Source organism: Rhinatrema bivittatum, chromosome 5, assembly GCF_901001135.1.
Source record: "Rhinatrema bivittatum chromosome 5, aRhiBiv1.1, whole genome shotgun sequence".
Lineage (NCBI taxonomy): Eukaryota > Metazoa > Chordata > Amphibia > Gymnophiona > Rhinatrematidae > Rhinatrema > Rhinatrema bivittatum.
In genome coordinates, this window is record NC_042619.1 from 82,343,870 (window position 1) to 82,358,939 (window position 15,070).

Below are 15,070 nucleotides of genomic sequence, written 5' to 3' on the forward strand. Positions count from 1 at the left end.
CTCACACTCTTTTTGAAGAGAAGAGAATCATAACAGGTAAAAGCTTGATTATACAATGAGTACTACAAGGTGATGGATTTAGGATTTCGGTGCCCGTAGGCACTGTTGGTGCTGTCATCCCCTGTCATCCTCTTGTTCCCTCCCCCCCCCCCCCCCCCCAAGGTTGGACAACAGAGGGCAGAAGGTCTAAGACACAGTCCCTCCTAGTTTCTATGGCAGCTTAAGGGTAGATCCTGTGGCAAAAAGGCAAATATTTCCATCTTTTATATTACATTATGAAGCTAAAGTAATTTTATTCTATATTTATTAGTATAATTTATATTATTTTTATTGGAAGACAGCAAATCTTCAGCTAGCCTATTGTCGTTCCCCCCTCCCCCCCCCCCAATTTCTGCTGCCCTAGGCACACATCTGATGTGCCTATTGAAAAATCCAAGCCTGATACTACATGAATTCCTTGCAAAAGAAAGTATCAGTCATTCTTACATTAGATAGCGTGGTACTGGGACTCTTAGAGCCCCTGAATGGCACAGAGACTATAAGATGCTACCAATCCACTTGGCTATTGAAGAGCTTATCAAAACAGAGAAATTCTTGCCCAGAGCCATGATAGCACTGAACAGCCTACCAAAGTAGACCTGGGGGTAGAATCCTGTATTATGGATTCCTCAAATGCAGGTATCACCCATGATACCATTATTCCTTTGGAGATCAGGACTGACATGAGAGATGCTATAGAAAAAGAGGGACAGCCTTGAACAGAAAGTGTAACATAAATGGTTATTTGCATCAGAATGTTGTGCATTGAGCTTTCGTCTCTTAAGATCTTAATTAAATGGTCTCTGACGTTGCAGGAGGCCCTGGACAAGCCAGGTGTGTAACCAGCAAGCCTAGTCTCATTGCTGTATAGCAGTCAAGTTCTTGGCTGATATTGTCTGCTCTTTCATCTAATTGCCTCCAAGCCCATGGTCTGAAGAGTGCTGCTAGGAAAGGACTGGCTAAAGAGTTAATCTGTGGATCATCCTGTAAGAGACACTTTCTAGGACATCCATTTGAATGATCTAATTTATTTATACCACAGTTTTAGAAACTAGTTAAAGCTTTGCAAAAGGGAATGCTGCTGTCTTACCACAATATGGCTCCAGACTCAATACCCCATTTAGGTATCCTAATGGTGGTACAGATGTAGAATTTTTATTTCTCAGGGATCTCTATCTACTGCAGAACTTCCTTAGGAGGCAGTCTTTGAGACTGAGGAGGCCTTCCAAGTAGTGGAGGACAGAGCTGCATATTCTGCCTATAGGACACATCATCCCTGCAGCTAGGGGCAAGGATGCAAAACTACTCTAGATGTAATCTTCACTGAATTGCAGGATTTGATGTGAGAGGTAATGGTGCTGGGATCATTTGGCAATAATGATCATAACATAATCAAATTTAACACAGGCATTAAAGGGAAGACATTAAGGTAAACTACAGCAGCAGCATTTAGCTTTAAAAAGGGGGATTATGATCAAATGAAGAAATTAGAAAAAAAACTAAAAGGAGCAGTTGCAAAGGTTTAATGTTTGCATGCAGCATGGATGCTGTTTAAAAATTCTTGTCTTAGAAACCCAGACTAGATATATTCTATGCATTAAAAAGGTAGAAAGAAGACCAAACATGGTTAAATGAAGAAGGGAAAAACTATTAAAGCCAAAAGGATGTCCTTCAAAAACAAATGTGGATTCAAATGAAGAGAATAGGAAAGAGCATAAGCACTGGAAAGTTAGCTGTAAAACATTAATAAGGCAGGCCAAAGGAGAATTTGAAAAGAAACTTACCAGAGAGGCAAAAACTCAAAATAAAAACTACTTCAAGTATATTAGAATCAAAAAGTCAGTGAGGGACTTTTTGGCCGAGGGGTAAAAGGGACTCTTGAGGAAGCAAGGTCATGGCAGAGAAATTAATGAATTCTTTGCTTTGGTCTTTACTGGTAACATTCTTTGAGGATGATGATTCAGAGGAATGGAATCAAATCACAGTGAACTGGGAATATGTAGAACAGACTGTCAAACTAAAAAGTAACAAATCACTGGGACCAGATGGTATACTCATTCAAATCAGCTACAGTATCTGATGACTGAAGGATGGCCAACATAGCACCCATTATTAAAAGGGTTCCAGAGGTGATCCAGGAAACTACAGTCTGGTGAGCCTGATATTGGAAGCAGGTGAAATGCTGACTGTATGGACAGACGCAGACTAATGGGGCAAAGCAAACATGGATTTAACAAAGGGAAGTCTTATCTTACAAATCTGTTAGATTTTTTTGAAGGGGATAACAAATGTGGACAAGGGGGAGTAATTGATATAGAGTGACTGGATTTTCAGAAGGTGTTTACCAACATCCCTCATGAGAGCCTATCAGGAAATTAAAAAGTCATGGAACAGGAGGCAATGGATGGGTAACTGGCTAAAGAATTGGTGACAAAGAGTAGAACTGAATGGTCATATTTTGAGTGGTGAAAGATAAATAGTGGAGTGTCCTAGGGATCTGTAATAGGTCTATGTAAGAACATAAGAAATTGCCATGCTGGGTCAGACCAAGGGTCCATCAAGTCCAGCATCCTGTTTGCAACAGAGGCCAAACCAGGCCACAAAAACCTGGCAAGTACCTAAACAGTAAGAAGATCCCATGCTACTGATGCCAGTAATAGCAGAGGCCATTCCCTAAGTCCCTACGACTTCTCCAATAACTTCTCCAATCCTTTATTAAACCAGCTACACTAACTGCACTAACCACATCCTCTGGCAACAAATTCCAGATCTTAATTGTGCATTAAGTGAAAAAGAATGTTCCCTGATTAGTCTTAAATGTGTTCCCTGTACGTACCAGGATCAGTCCAGACTGCTGGGTTATGTCCCCCGTCCAGCAGATGGAGTCAGAGAGAAAACTGAAAAGGCACCCTCTATATACTCTGGTGCGCCCCCTGCGATCCTTCAGTATATCTCTGACTCCAGCAGATGAGAGAGCATAATCTGCGGTCCTGATCTCCTGTAGTTGGGGAAGTTCCCTGTCAGGTTTGATTATAATTATATGGCTTAAAGATTTGGTGACTAGCTCATTGTAAATTTAAGAACTAATTTTGCCTATTCTGGAGCCATAGCAGGCAAGGCAGGGTGCTACCCTAGAGCCTTTTCCCGGAGTTTTTCTGTCTGCCCAGCCCAGTGAGAGGAGGGGAGTATTAATAGGTGGGCCGGTCACTCTCCCTCTCCGACTCCTGAGAAGTATTAATTCCTCAGAGAATTAGATTTTATGGGTGTGGTGCACCCTCTGCCAGCTCCCAAGTAAAAAAAAAAAAAAAAAAAAAAAAGTTTTCAAGTTTTATTCGGCTGCTGGTAACAGCGCTACTGGCATTTAAAAAAAAACGAGGTAATTTTTTCCTTTTCGCCTGCTTACTCACTGTGCTCTCCGGAAGGGGTGCTTGTCACCCGGGCCCCTTTTCGCGCCATTTTCGCGCCGTTTCTCTGTTATTCAGCATGCCTCGAGGAACCATTTGTGCAGCGTGTGGAGAGCCGGGTCGCCGGCTCTCCCGCGAGGGCCTCTGTTCCCGGTGCCTTCCCGGGGGGGAGGGGCCCTCGCGGAAGACAGCCACGACCGGTATCTCCCCTTCTCCGCGGCAGGAGGCAAGTTTAAATTCGGGCAGACCACGGCTCTCCTCCCCTCCGTCCTCGGAGGCAGCGGCCATTTTGGGGCAGTCGGCGGCCATTTTGGGCGATATCGATCGCGATTCAGTGTCGCCTGAGGAGGGAGAGGACCTCCTACCCCAATTTCCTCCGCAGCTTAGCCCTCAGCCGACTAGAGGAGCCAGGGGAGGTTCCTCGAAGAGGCCTCACCCTTTTTCGTCACAGTTTGTTCTTTTGCTCCATAAAGCTTATTTGGAAGCAGAAGCTGAATGGGAACAGGCTGCTCCTATTTCTGATAAACGGGGCAAACTTTCAGCTCCCACTGGCTTGGGCTTGGGAACCCCTATTCCAGCCCTTCCTCCTAATCCAGCCCTTCCTCCTAATCCAGCCCCTCCTCCTAAGCCTCCAGCGCATGTTACTATTGATCCGGTCTTACCGGACACTCCCACCCCGGATTCAGGAATGGATATAGGGGGCGGGGATCCGGTCGAAGGGGACGACCCTCAAATTCTCAGATTATTTCACAAGGAGGAGTTAGATCCTTTAATCAGTCATGTGCTACAGGAACTGAGAATTCCGGTACCCCAGATTGAGTCAAATGACCTACCGGGTGACTTAGAATTGACCGAACTCCGCACTCCATCGCATGCTTTTCCTTTTCATAATAAGCTTGCTCAGATTATCTACCGAGAATGGGATAATCCAGAGGCCACTCTTAGAGTTAGTCGGGCGATGGATAAACTTTACCCGCTACCTGCGGATTCATTGGAGTTGCTTAAGGTGCCTAAAGTAGATTCCGCTGTCACAGCCGTGGCGAAACACACTACCATCCCGGTGACGGGAGGTACGGCCCTAAAGGATCTTCAGGATCGGAAGTTGGAGACCTTATTGAAGCGGATATTTGAGGTTTCAGCCTTAGGAGTACGGGCAGCACTTTGCAGTTGCATGGTGCAGCGAGCTACCCTTCGCTGGGTACAACAGATGTTAACATCACAAGATCTGCCGCTGCAGGAGGCAGAGCAGGCCAACCGCATGGAATCCGCAGTAGCTTTTGCTGTGGATGCTTTTTATGATCTGCTTCGCACCTCGGCCCGTTCCATGTCTTCCGCAGTATCGGCGAGAAGGCTACTTTGGCTGCGTCACTGGGCTGCCGACTCGTCCTCTAAAGCACAACTGGGTTCTTTTCCTTTTCGCGGTAAACTCTTATTTGGGGACGAGTTAGAGCAGTTAATTCGTTCTCTGGGGGAGAACAAGGTATTTAAGTTACCGGAGGACAGACCTCGGTTTTTTCGGTCTTCGGGCAATTTTCGCGGTCGTTTTCGCGGGCAGCGTCGATTTCGCTCCAGTAGAGGCTCCTCATCCTCCTCTTATTCTTCTAGACAACCTACCACGCGTTCTCAAGCATGGACTCCTTCCTTTCGTGGCAGGCGGCCAGCGCGTAAAACAGCATCGCATTCCTGTGCCGCCGCCAAAACAGCTCAATGAAGGGACGCTGGCTCATCCCTCAGTTCCGAAAGTAGGAGGACGTCTTTTTCACTTTCGAGAGGAATTGGCCAGAATTACTACCGATCAGTGGGTTCTCGACATCATTCATTACGGGTACGCATTGGAGTTTGCAAGGCCCCTCCGCGACCTGTTCCTCATTTCTCCCAGCGGTTCCCAAGCAAAACAGCAGGCGATTGCGCAGACGATAACTCGGTTACAAGACCTTGGAGCTATCGTGCCGGTTCCACCTTCCGAACAAAGAACGGGTCGCTATTCCATTTACTTCATCGTCCCAAAGAAGGAAGGCACATTCCGTCCCATTCTGGATCTGAAGCAGATCAACAGAGCGTTACACATACCGCGCTTCCGGATGGAAACTCTGCGCTCTGTTATCGCAGCGGTCCACAAAGGCGAGTATTTGGCTTCTTTGGACCTCACAGAGGCTTACCTGTGGTTTTTAAGAGGGGTTAAGCACTTACGCCCACCGGTACGGGCTATCTGTCCCTCTTGGAGCCTAAACTTGGTTCTCCGTGGTCTTTGTTCTTCTCCGTTCGAGCCTTTATGAAGGGCTACCCTCAAGGATCTCACTCTCAAAACAGTGTTTCTCGTCGCTATTTGTTCGGCTAGGCGAATATCCGAGCTCCAGGCGTTGTCTTGCAGAGAGCCTTTTCTCCGTATTCATGATTCGGGGATTTCGCTCCGTACTGTTCCTTCCTTCTTGCTGAAGGTAGTTTCCGCTTTTCACATCAATCAAACCATCGATCTCCCTGCCTTTGTTCTGGACGATAGGGATGCGTCTCGACAACCGGAACTTAGGAAGTTGGATGTGCGACGGACGCTGTTGAGGTATTTGGAGATTACCAACCCTTTTCGACTGTCTGACCATCTGTTTGTCTTGTGGAGCGGTCCGAAAAAGGGAGCTAAAGCATCTAAGACTACGATAGCTCGCTGGTTGAAGGAGACCATTACTTCTGCTTACATTTGTCAGGGTCGTACCGTTCCGGCTGGTCTCAAAGCCCATTCTCTGCACTCTCAGGCGTCGTCATGGGCGGAGAGTGGTTTTGTCTCTCCTCAAGAGATTTGCCGGGCGGCTACTTGGAAATCCTTGCACACTTTTGCTAGACATTACCGATTGGATGTGCACACTCCGGTGGACTCTTTCGGTAGCGGTGTGCTTTGCGCGGGACTGTCTAGGTCCCACCCCATTTAGGGCAGCTTAGGTACTTCCCAGCAGTCTGGACTGATCCTGGTACGTACAGGGAAAGGAAAATTAGGTCTTACCTTTGCTAATTTTCGTTCCTGTAGTACCAAGGATCAGTCCAGACGCCCGCCCATATCAGTGAAGAGTCCCGCGGCGGCTCTGTTTTTCAGCTTTTCTGTTTCAGATGGTTCTCGTTTTACATGATTGTATTTCATGGCCTAACGCCTGGTTTCCTCGTTTTCCAAATGTTCATATTTATCTTGTTCTAGTCACCAGTTTTCAGCCATTGTTTCTTGTTTCATTCTGCTTTGTTATTGATTATACTGAAGGATCGCAGGGGGCGCACCAGAGTATATAGAGGGTGCCTTTTCAGTTTTCTCTCTGACTCCATCTGCTGGACGGGGGACATAACCCAGCAGTCTGGACTGATCCTTGGTACTACAGGAACGAAAATTAGCAAAGGTAAGACCTAATTTTCCTGTACTTGATAACCTCATGGATGCCCCTTAGTCCTTCTATTATCCGAAAGTTTAAATAACTGATTCACATATACTTTTCCAAGACCTTTCATGATTTTAAAGACTTCTATCATATTCCTCTCAGACGTCTCTTTCTAAGCTGAACAAATGATCTGGAAAATGGAGTAGTAAGTGAGGTAATCACATTCACAAATGATACAAAATTGTTCAAAGTTGTCAGATCACTATCCAATTGTAAGGAACATCAAAACTGGAGGATTAGGAGTCCAAATGGCAGACATAATTTAAATGGACATATGCAAAGTGATGTATATAGGAAAGAATAATCGAAAGTATAGGTACCTAATGTTGGGTTCCACCACCCAGGAAAAGGATCTTGGAATTGTTGTGGACAATACATGGGGGGGCGGGGGCTTAAGGGGGTGAGAACCCTCTAAATCTATTTGAACAGTTGACTGTGTTCTGTTGATCGTTTGGCATGCCTCAGTGTTCTATATGTCAAATGTATGTTTAACTGCTTTTCAATAAATATTCCTAAAGATAAAATCCTAAGCCAAGTGTCCAGTGGTGGTCAAACAAGCAGTGTTAGATTTTATTAGGAAAGGAATGGAAATAAAACATAATATCATAAAGCCTCTGAATCGATCCATTCTACAGCCACACCTTGAGTATTATGTGCCATTCTGTTTGCCCCATCTCAAAAAAGATACAGCAGAATTAGAAAGGGTACAGAGAAGGGTGACCAAAATGATAAAAGGAATGGAACGGCTCCCTGGCTAAACAGCTTAGGGTTCTTCAGCCTAGAGGAGATAAGATAGCGGTCCATAAAATCGTGAATGGGGGACAATGGGTAAACAGAGCAATGGTTATTTACTCTTTCAAATAGTACTAGAATTAGAGGATACTCCATAAAGCTAATAGCACATTTAAAACAAGTTGGAGAATGTATTTTTTTACTCAGTACACAATTAAACTATGGAATTTCTTGGCAGAGGATGTGGGGAAAGCATTTAGTGTAGCTGGGTTTAAAAAGGTTTTGGACAAGTTCCTGGAGGAAAAGTCCATAAACCATTATTAGCCATGTAGACTTGATAAAACCACTGCTTATCCATGCTTATGAGAAAGAAGGATTGGATCTATTCTTTTGGATCCTGATGAGAACTTTTGATTTGGATTGGCCACTCTTAGTGACAGGATGTTGAACTAGATGGACCTTTGACCTGACCCGGTATGGCATTTTTTATATACAAAATCAGCAATCTGCATTATTCATTTTAAGTTATGCAGCATAAATAATATCTTAGTATGGTCCTCATAACACTAGCTGTAGGCAATTGACTTTACAGCCTTTTCAGCCTTCTTTAAGCTAAACACATTTGTCCCAGTGTATTACTTATTTTAGTTTTGATTTTTATTTCATGTAAAACTTAAAGCAATACTTTCCTTCTTGATGTGTATTCCCATAAGCTACCCAACATAATATCATATTTTGAACACCTATTACAAGTAAGCAATTTTGCTTTCTCTATAGACAAGTAGGTTCACACACTGCCTCCTAAAATTCTAAAAACTTTTTTTAATTGTAATATATTTTTATTATTAATAAATAGTAGAGAAGATAGTACAAAGTTCAGAATACAGCCAGCAATATAACTCAGAAAACAATACTATCTCATACAAATTTTTTGAAGGTTCATAAGTAACCCTAGCTCCCCCCCCCCCCCAAATGGTTAATTGTTCATCCAAATAAAAAGAAGATAAGCATCAATTGTGATTGTGGTAGTACCTTATACAATGAGAATACAAAGATAAAATTATCTCAGAGCAAGAGAACAAAAAGAAGCATAAAAACACAACATAGATCGTCCATGTAAACAACTGAAGCATTTCTTATGGGAAGAAAGATAATGAGTGGATGCCAAATCACCTGACACCAAGCTTGGGACTTCGCCACCTCTCCCCTAACTAAGAGGGTCATTCTCGAAGGTAGAGTCGGCCCCGGAAGAGGAGGAGTCGGGGCAGCACTGGGGGCCGACGCTGCGGACACATCGCTGGTGGCGAAAGGTAAGATTCCTTATCGCCGCCAGTTTCGTGTTGAATAACTTCACCTTTTATGGTGTAGTTATTCGGCGCGAAAGCCAGCAGCGATCGCACCGTGGAGGTGCAATCGCTGCCGGCTATCGCAGGACCGCCCCCGCTTCGCCCCCCATTACCGCTGGATTCTCTAAGGTCTGCGACTTTAGAGAATCCAGGCCTAAATTGGACTCCAACAAATAAACATCCATGAATGCTGCTTTCCACATCTCCAAAGAGGGACCTAAAGGCTTCAACCAACATTGAAGGATCAATCGCAAAGCTGCTAAACAGCCATTGAGAAGCAGTAAAGTATGACAGGTATGTACAACAGACAAAAAGCTGGAGACCAAGAGAGTGTAGGGATATGCATTAGGTCAAAAAAACCTTTAACAGAATCCCAAAAAGGACGTATGAAATGTACTCCCAAAGACAATGTAACAAAGAAGCTTTCTCACAACTACATTTCAGACAAACACTTGCCACCTGCAAATCATAGTCTAGTGAGGTTTACAATAATAGTAAATTCATATTTCACATAAACACACAATTTTAAATCAGTAACATTAGAAGGAAAAGATACAGAGACTAAAAAAAAAGATATAAAAGCTTCTTTAAAAAACACACTTTAGCTTTCCTACAGATTTTTCTCCTGTTTTTGTTTGTTATAATCAACACTTATAAATTCCTTGGAAAAATAATATAAAAGCTGAAAACAAAGGTCCCTACTTATAAATGTCAGAATTGTAGAATTAATATAATGAGCTACATAATGAGAGATTATATAACTTCTTTGTTTCAAGGGGGAGATTTTCTTTATAGTCCTATTTCCTTAAACATTTACGGGTAGATTTTCAAAGGGGTACGCGCATACCCCCCGAAAACCTACCCCAAACCCCTATTTTGCATAGGCTCGGCGGCGCGCGCAAGCCCCGGGACGCGCATAAGTCCCGGGGCTTGCATGGGGGGGCGTGCCCGGAGTGACACGGCGTTTTGGGGGCGTGTTGCGCGTGACATGGCGTTTCGGGGGCGGTGCCGCGGGCGTGGTTTCAGCCTGGGGGCGTTCCAGGGGTGTGGCCACAGCCTCCGGACCAGCCCCCGGGACCGGAACATGGAGCGGAGCAGCCGGCCGGCGCGCACAAAGTTACGCCTGCTTCCAGCAGGCGTAACTTTGCCGACAAAGGTAGGGGGGGGTTTAGATAGGGCCGGGGGGGTGGGTTGGGAAGGGAAGGTGCGGGGGGGTGGAAGGAAAGTTCCCTCCAAGGCCGCTCCGATTTTGGAGCGGCCTCGAAGGGAACGGAGGCTGGCTGTGTGGCTCAGCACGCGCAGGCTGCCGATTTTGGGCAGCCTTGCGCGCGCCGACCCCGGATTTTAATGGATACGCGTGGCTACGCGCTTATCTATTAAAATCCCGCGAACAAAAGTATGCGCTCGCACTAATTTATAAAATCCGGCCCTGTGAGATTTAATACAATTTTATATATGTATATATTTGTAAATAAAAATACAGTGGTTCCTGTTTATACCAGCTGAGCTGGGAAGCAACAAGTTTGTTTATGAAGAAGGTTTGTTGTAGCTGAATTTAACATAACATAATATTTAAAAAAAAAGAAAAACAGTGACCCACTGAACCTGAGTAACTACAGACCAGTATCAAACCTACCCTTAATCGCAAAGTTAATAGAAAAAACTATACAAAAGCAACTAGCAGAACACCTAGATAACAATAACATCCTTTATCCATCACAACATGGCTTTCGAAAACACTATAGCACAGAGACACTTCTGCTTGCACTTACAGATAACATCATGAAGGGATTTGATAACGGCAAACATTACATTCTAGTGATGCTTGACCTGTCAGCAGCATTTGACACTGTAAATCATGACATACTCTTAAATAGACTAGAAGAAATAGGCCTAAACAACAAAACTATCAAGTGGTTCACATCATATCTCAATGACAGATATTTTCAGGTACATATTAAAGACGCTATATAAAAAAAAATAAACCTTCAAACGGGAGTACCCCAAGGATCTGCCCTCTCCGCAACACTTTTCAACATATACTTACTACCACTATGCCACCTGCTAGCTGGTCTGGGAATCACATACTATATATATATATATATATATATATATATATAATTGAGAAAACATTAAACTTAGCCAACATGTATCTAGATATCATCAAACAGCTACTAAACCAAATGGAATTAGTAATTAATATAGAGAAGACAGAATTCTTACATTTAGAGAGAAAAAATACGGAAATCAAACATAGTCCAATCACACTAAAAAACAATCAACAAATAATACTTGCAGAAAAAGTACGGAATCTAGGAGTAATAATTGACCCCGAACTAAGCTTAAAACAACACATATATCTAAAAGTAAGAGAAGGATATGCTAAACTCATGGTCCTCAGGAGACTTAAACCACTTCTGACAACGGCCAACTTCCGATCTGTACTACAAGTATTAATATTTGCAAGCACTGATTATTGTAATGCACTTCTACTAGGTCTTCCATACACCTCACTAAGACCATTGCAGGTTCTGCAAAACTTAACTGGCAAAAGTAAAAGAGATCACATCACCGAAACACTGGCTGAACTACACTGGCTTCCCATTGAACAAAGAATACAATACAAAACACTGTGCACCATACATAAGTTAATACATAACGAACATGCAGACTGGTTAAATACAGCCCTATGTGTACACATCCCTAACAGAAACCTAAGATCAGCAAACAAAGCACTCCTAACCATTCCATCAGTCAAAACTGCAAGACTAACACAGGTATGAGAGAGAGCACTATCACTGGCAGGACCCATACTATGGAACTCCATGCCCCTAGATTTAAGACTACAAAGAGACAGCAAAACCTTTAGAAAAGGTTTAAAAACCTGGCTCTTTAAACAAGCTTTTCAGAAAGAGAAGGGAGAATAGAAACCAGGGGCAGGCAAAGCACGATCAATATAACATCCACACACACTGCTGTATTCACTGAGGGGCGGATTTTCAGAGCCCTGCTCGCGTAAATCCGCCCAAAACCGGGCGGATTTACGCGAGCAGGGCCCTGCGCGCCGGGAAGCCTATTTTACATAGGCCTCCCCGGCGCGCGCAGAGCCCCGGGACTCGCGTAAGTCCTGGGGTTCTCGGAGGGGGGCGTGTCGGGGGCGGGCCCGGTCGTCGCGGCGTTTCGGGGGCGTGTCGGCAGCGTTTTGGGGGCGGGTATGGGGCGTGGCTACGGCCCGGGGGCGTGGCCACGCCCTCCGTACCCGCCCCCAGGTCGCGGCCCGGCACACAGGAGGCCCGCTGGCGCGCGGGGATTTACGTCTCCCTCCGGGAGGCGTAAATCCCCCGACAAAGGTAAGGGGGGGGTTTAGACAGGGCCGGGCGGGTGGGTTAGGTAGGGGAAGGGAGGGGAAGGTGAGGGGAGGGCAAAGGAAAGTTCCCTCCGAGGCCGCTCCGATTTCGGAGCGGCCTTGGAGGGAACGGGGTAGGCAGCGCGGCTCGGCGCGCGCCGGCTATACAAAATCAATAGCCTTGCGCGCGCCGATCCAGGGATTTTAGTGGATACGCGCGGCTCCGCGCGTATCTACTAAAATCAGGCGTACTTTTGCTTGAGTCTGATGCGCAAGCAAAAGTAGGCCTATTCGCGCTTTTTGAAAATCTACCCCTAAGTGTGTAGTTTTTAAAGGACAAGTCATAATTTTAAAGTTACTTCTGTAATATAAACCGAGATAGAGACATGGACATGATTAATTACATTTAACATTATTGATCACTAACTTTCAGGTCAATCCAGTAACGAGTGGTAGGAAGAGCTGCGTTAGTGCCTGGCGTACCCGCGGTTGCCGCACGCACAGTCCAGCTCACCTACCGCTCGATCCTGTATGTAAATAGCTTGCAAATGCAAGCTGCGTCTAAGAAGCGTCCGTGAAGCGTTAGGCCCGCGCAGCCCATTTTACTGTATAGAGCACTATACAGCGCCTATACAGTAACCTAGGTGCGCGGGCCTAACGCTTCACGGACACGCTGGTATCTGTCATTTCAAATGACAAAACAGGAAAAAAACAGGAAAAAAATGACATTTGAAATGACAGGTACCAGGAAGTGGATGGTTCTCCGACGCTCGGGATTGTCAGCCCTCTCTCCCCTCCTCCTGAAGCAAGGCACGAAAAGAAGCCTTGCTCCGGGAGGAGGGGAGAGAGGACTGGCAGTGTAAAGCGACGAAGCGACTTACTTTTTTTGCAGCCCTCCTCCGGAGACGGACATCGGCGAAGACGACCGCGGCTCCCCTGCCTCCAGCTGCCCGCGAAGATGGACGCACAGGCGAAAGCGGCTCCTGTGCATGCAATTGGGCCGCTCAAGACGTGATGTCACATGCCGTGACGCCAAACGTCGTGACGTCACGCCTTGAGCGGCCCAATTGCACGAACAGGGGCCGCTTTCGCCCGTGCAGGCGTCCATCTTCACGGGCAGCTGGAGGCAGGGGAGCCGCGGTCGTCCTCGCCGATGTCCGTCTCCGGAGGGGGGCTGCAAAAAAAGTAAGTCGCTTCGTCGCTATACACTGCCAGTCCTCTCTCCCCTCCTCACGGAGCAAGGCTGCTTTTCGCGCCTTGCTTCGGGAGGAGGGGAGAGAGGACTGGCAATCCCGAGCGTAGGATTGCCCGTCCTCTCTCCCCTCTCTCTCTTGCAACTTTTTTTTTCGCTTTTTTTTTTTTTTTTTTGCTTTTTCGCTTTTTTTCGCTTTTGTTGCTTCGGGAGAAGGGGAGAGGACTTGGGCTGCCCCGGAGACCAGCACCCATGGACGCGGCCAGGGCAGGTGAGCGGGGGCTGGGGGAAAGTTTGCCGCCTACCCTTACCCCTGCCTCTAACGCAGGGGTAAGGGTAGGCGGTAAGTTAGCAGGTTAAACACGCGGCAAAACGGCAGGGTAAAAAAGCGATAGTTGGGGCGCGCGTTACTGGATGGTAGGGAATAGCTAATTCGATCGTTTACATGTAATATACATGCCGCGTGCGGAAGGGGTTACCCGGGGATTTAAGGACGCGGTAAGAGTAGGTTAAAGGGGATTGTGGATCGCAGGAAGGGCTAACGCGGCCGGAAAGTGAGTAGAAAGCGGGTTAGGAGCGGGGTAAACGCGGCCGCACTTTACTGGCTTGACCTGTATGTTACCGAACCTTATGGCACTCTTGTAAATGTGCAAATTACAGTATCATTAATTTTATGTGCCTTGATGTAAACCGTTGTGACGATCTCCTCCAAACTACGGTATAGAAAAGATGTAAAATAAATAAATAATAAACAATAACTGCAGATAAAGACCAAATGTTCCATAGAGTACAGCAAGCTGCTTATGGTTACTCCTGTGCCTTCTCTTAAGGGTAGTAACTGCCGCTCCGCTCCCCATGCCTTAACTTTGATAGGAAATATACTTTATAAAATCTACTTTATGGAATACAATTTGTTTATTAAAATCATACTTTTTTTTTTAATAAAAGAGTTATTATCACATCTTTAATATAATAAGATGCAATTCAAAATAATGCACATATGTCTTACTTCTAGGCTGTAGAGACTCTGAAAATGTTTGAGAAAAAGGACAGCAGAGTAAAAAGTGCAGCTGCAACAAATCTTTCATTCCTTTATTTCTTGGTAAGTATTTGTCTGGTGATTTTTTTTTTAACTGTGACTTTATCATTCCTGTTCAGAAAAGTGGAAGTAAGGAGGAGTGTGAAAACAAAAGTCCAGTTAATCTGACCTGGAATTTCTGCTAAAACAGGAAAAAAAGCAGTTTCTGGACTCTAATAGATTACAGGATCTGAGGTAGCATAATTTACCAGAGGTAGGTCTTGTCAGATAAATCAATTTCTATAGCTGGGCAATCAGAGAGTTAGAACAGGGAAGAGCACTAGATGAAGTGTACTAAGGCCTTTGAAACAGTTCCACATGTCCGGATTAGAAACTAGTTGAGTAGGAGATGACAAAGGTGAAAAATGGAATTCATTCCTAGGAGAAGGGGTTTACCAGTGTTGTGCCACAGAGATTGGTCCTTTGTCCATTTTTGTTTAATATTTTCATAAAATATATTGTGGAAGGGTTATCGGGAAAGGTTTGCTTTTATGGAAGTGTGTGAAATCCTTGATTTTAG

The 15,070-nt window shown here is 45.2% G+C and overlaps 1 protein-coding gene across 1 annotated transcript in view; it reads left to right on the forward strand.

Moving 5' to 3' along the window:
• The window catches only part of LOC115092047 (intraflagellar transport protein 88 homolog), a 353,514-nt gene that overhangs the window by 187,760 nt on the left and 150,684 nt on the right, over positions 1-15,070 (forward strand). The window contains exon 17 of the mRNA XM_029602513.1: positions 14,488-14,574. Coding sequence (XP_029458373.1) covers positions 14,488-14,574 — 87 coding nt within the window. The remainder of the gene's footprint in view (positions 1-14,487; positions 14,575-15,070) is intronic.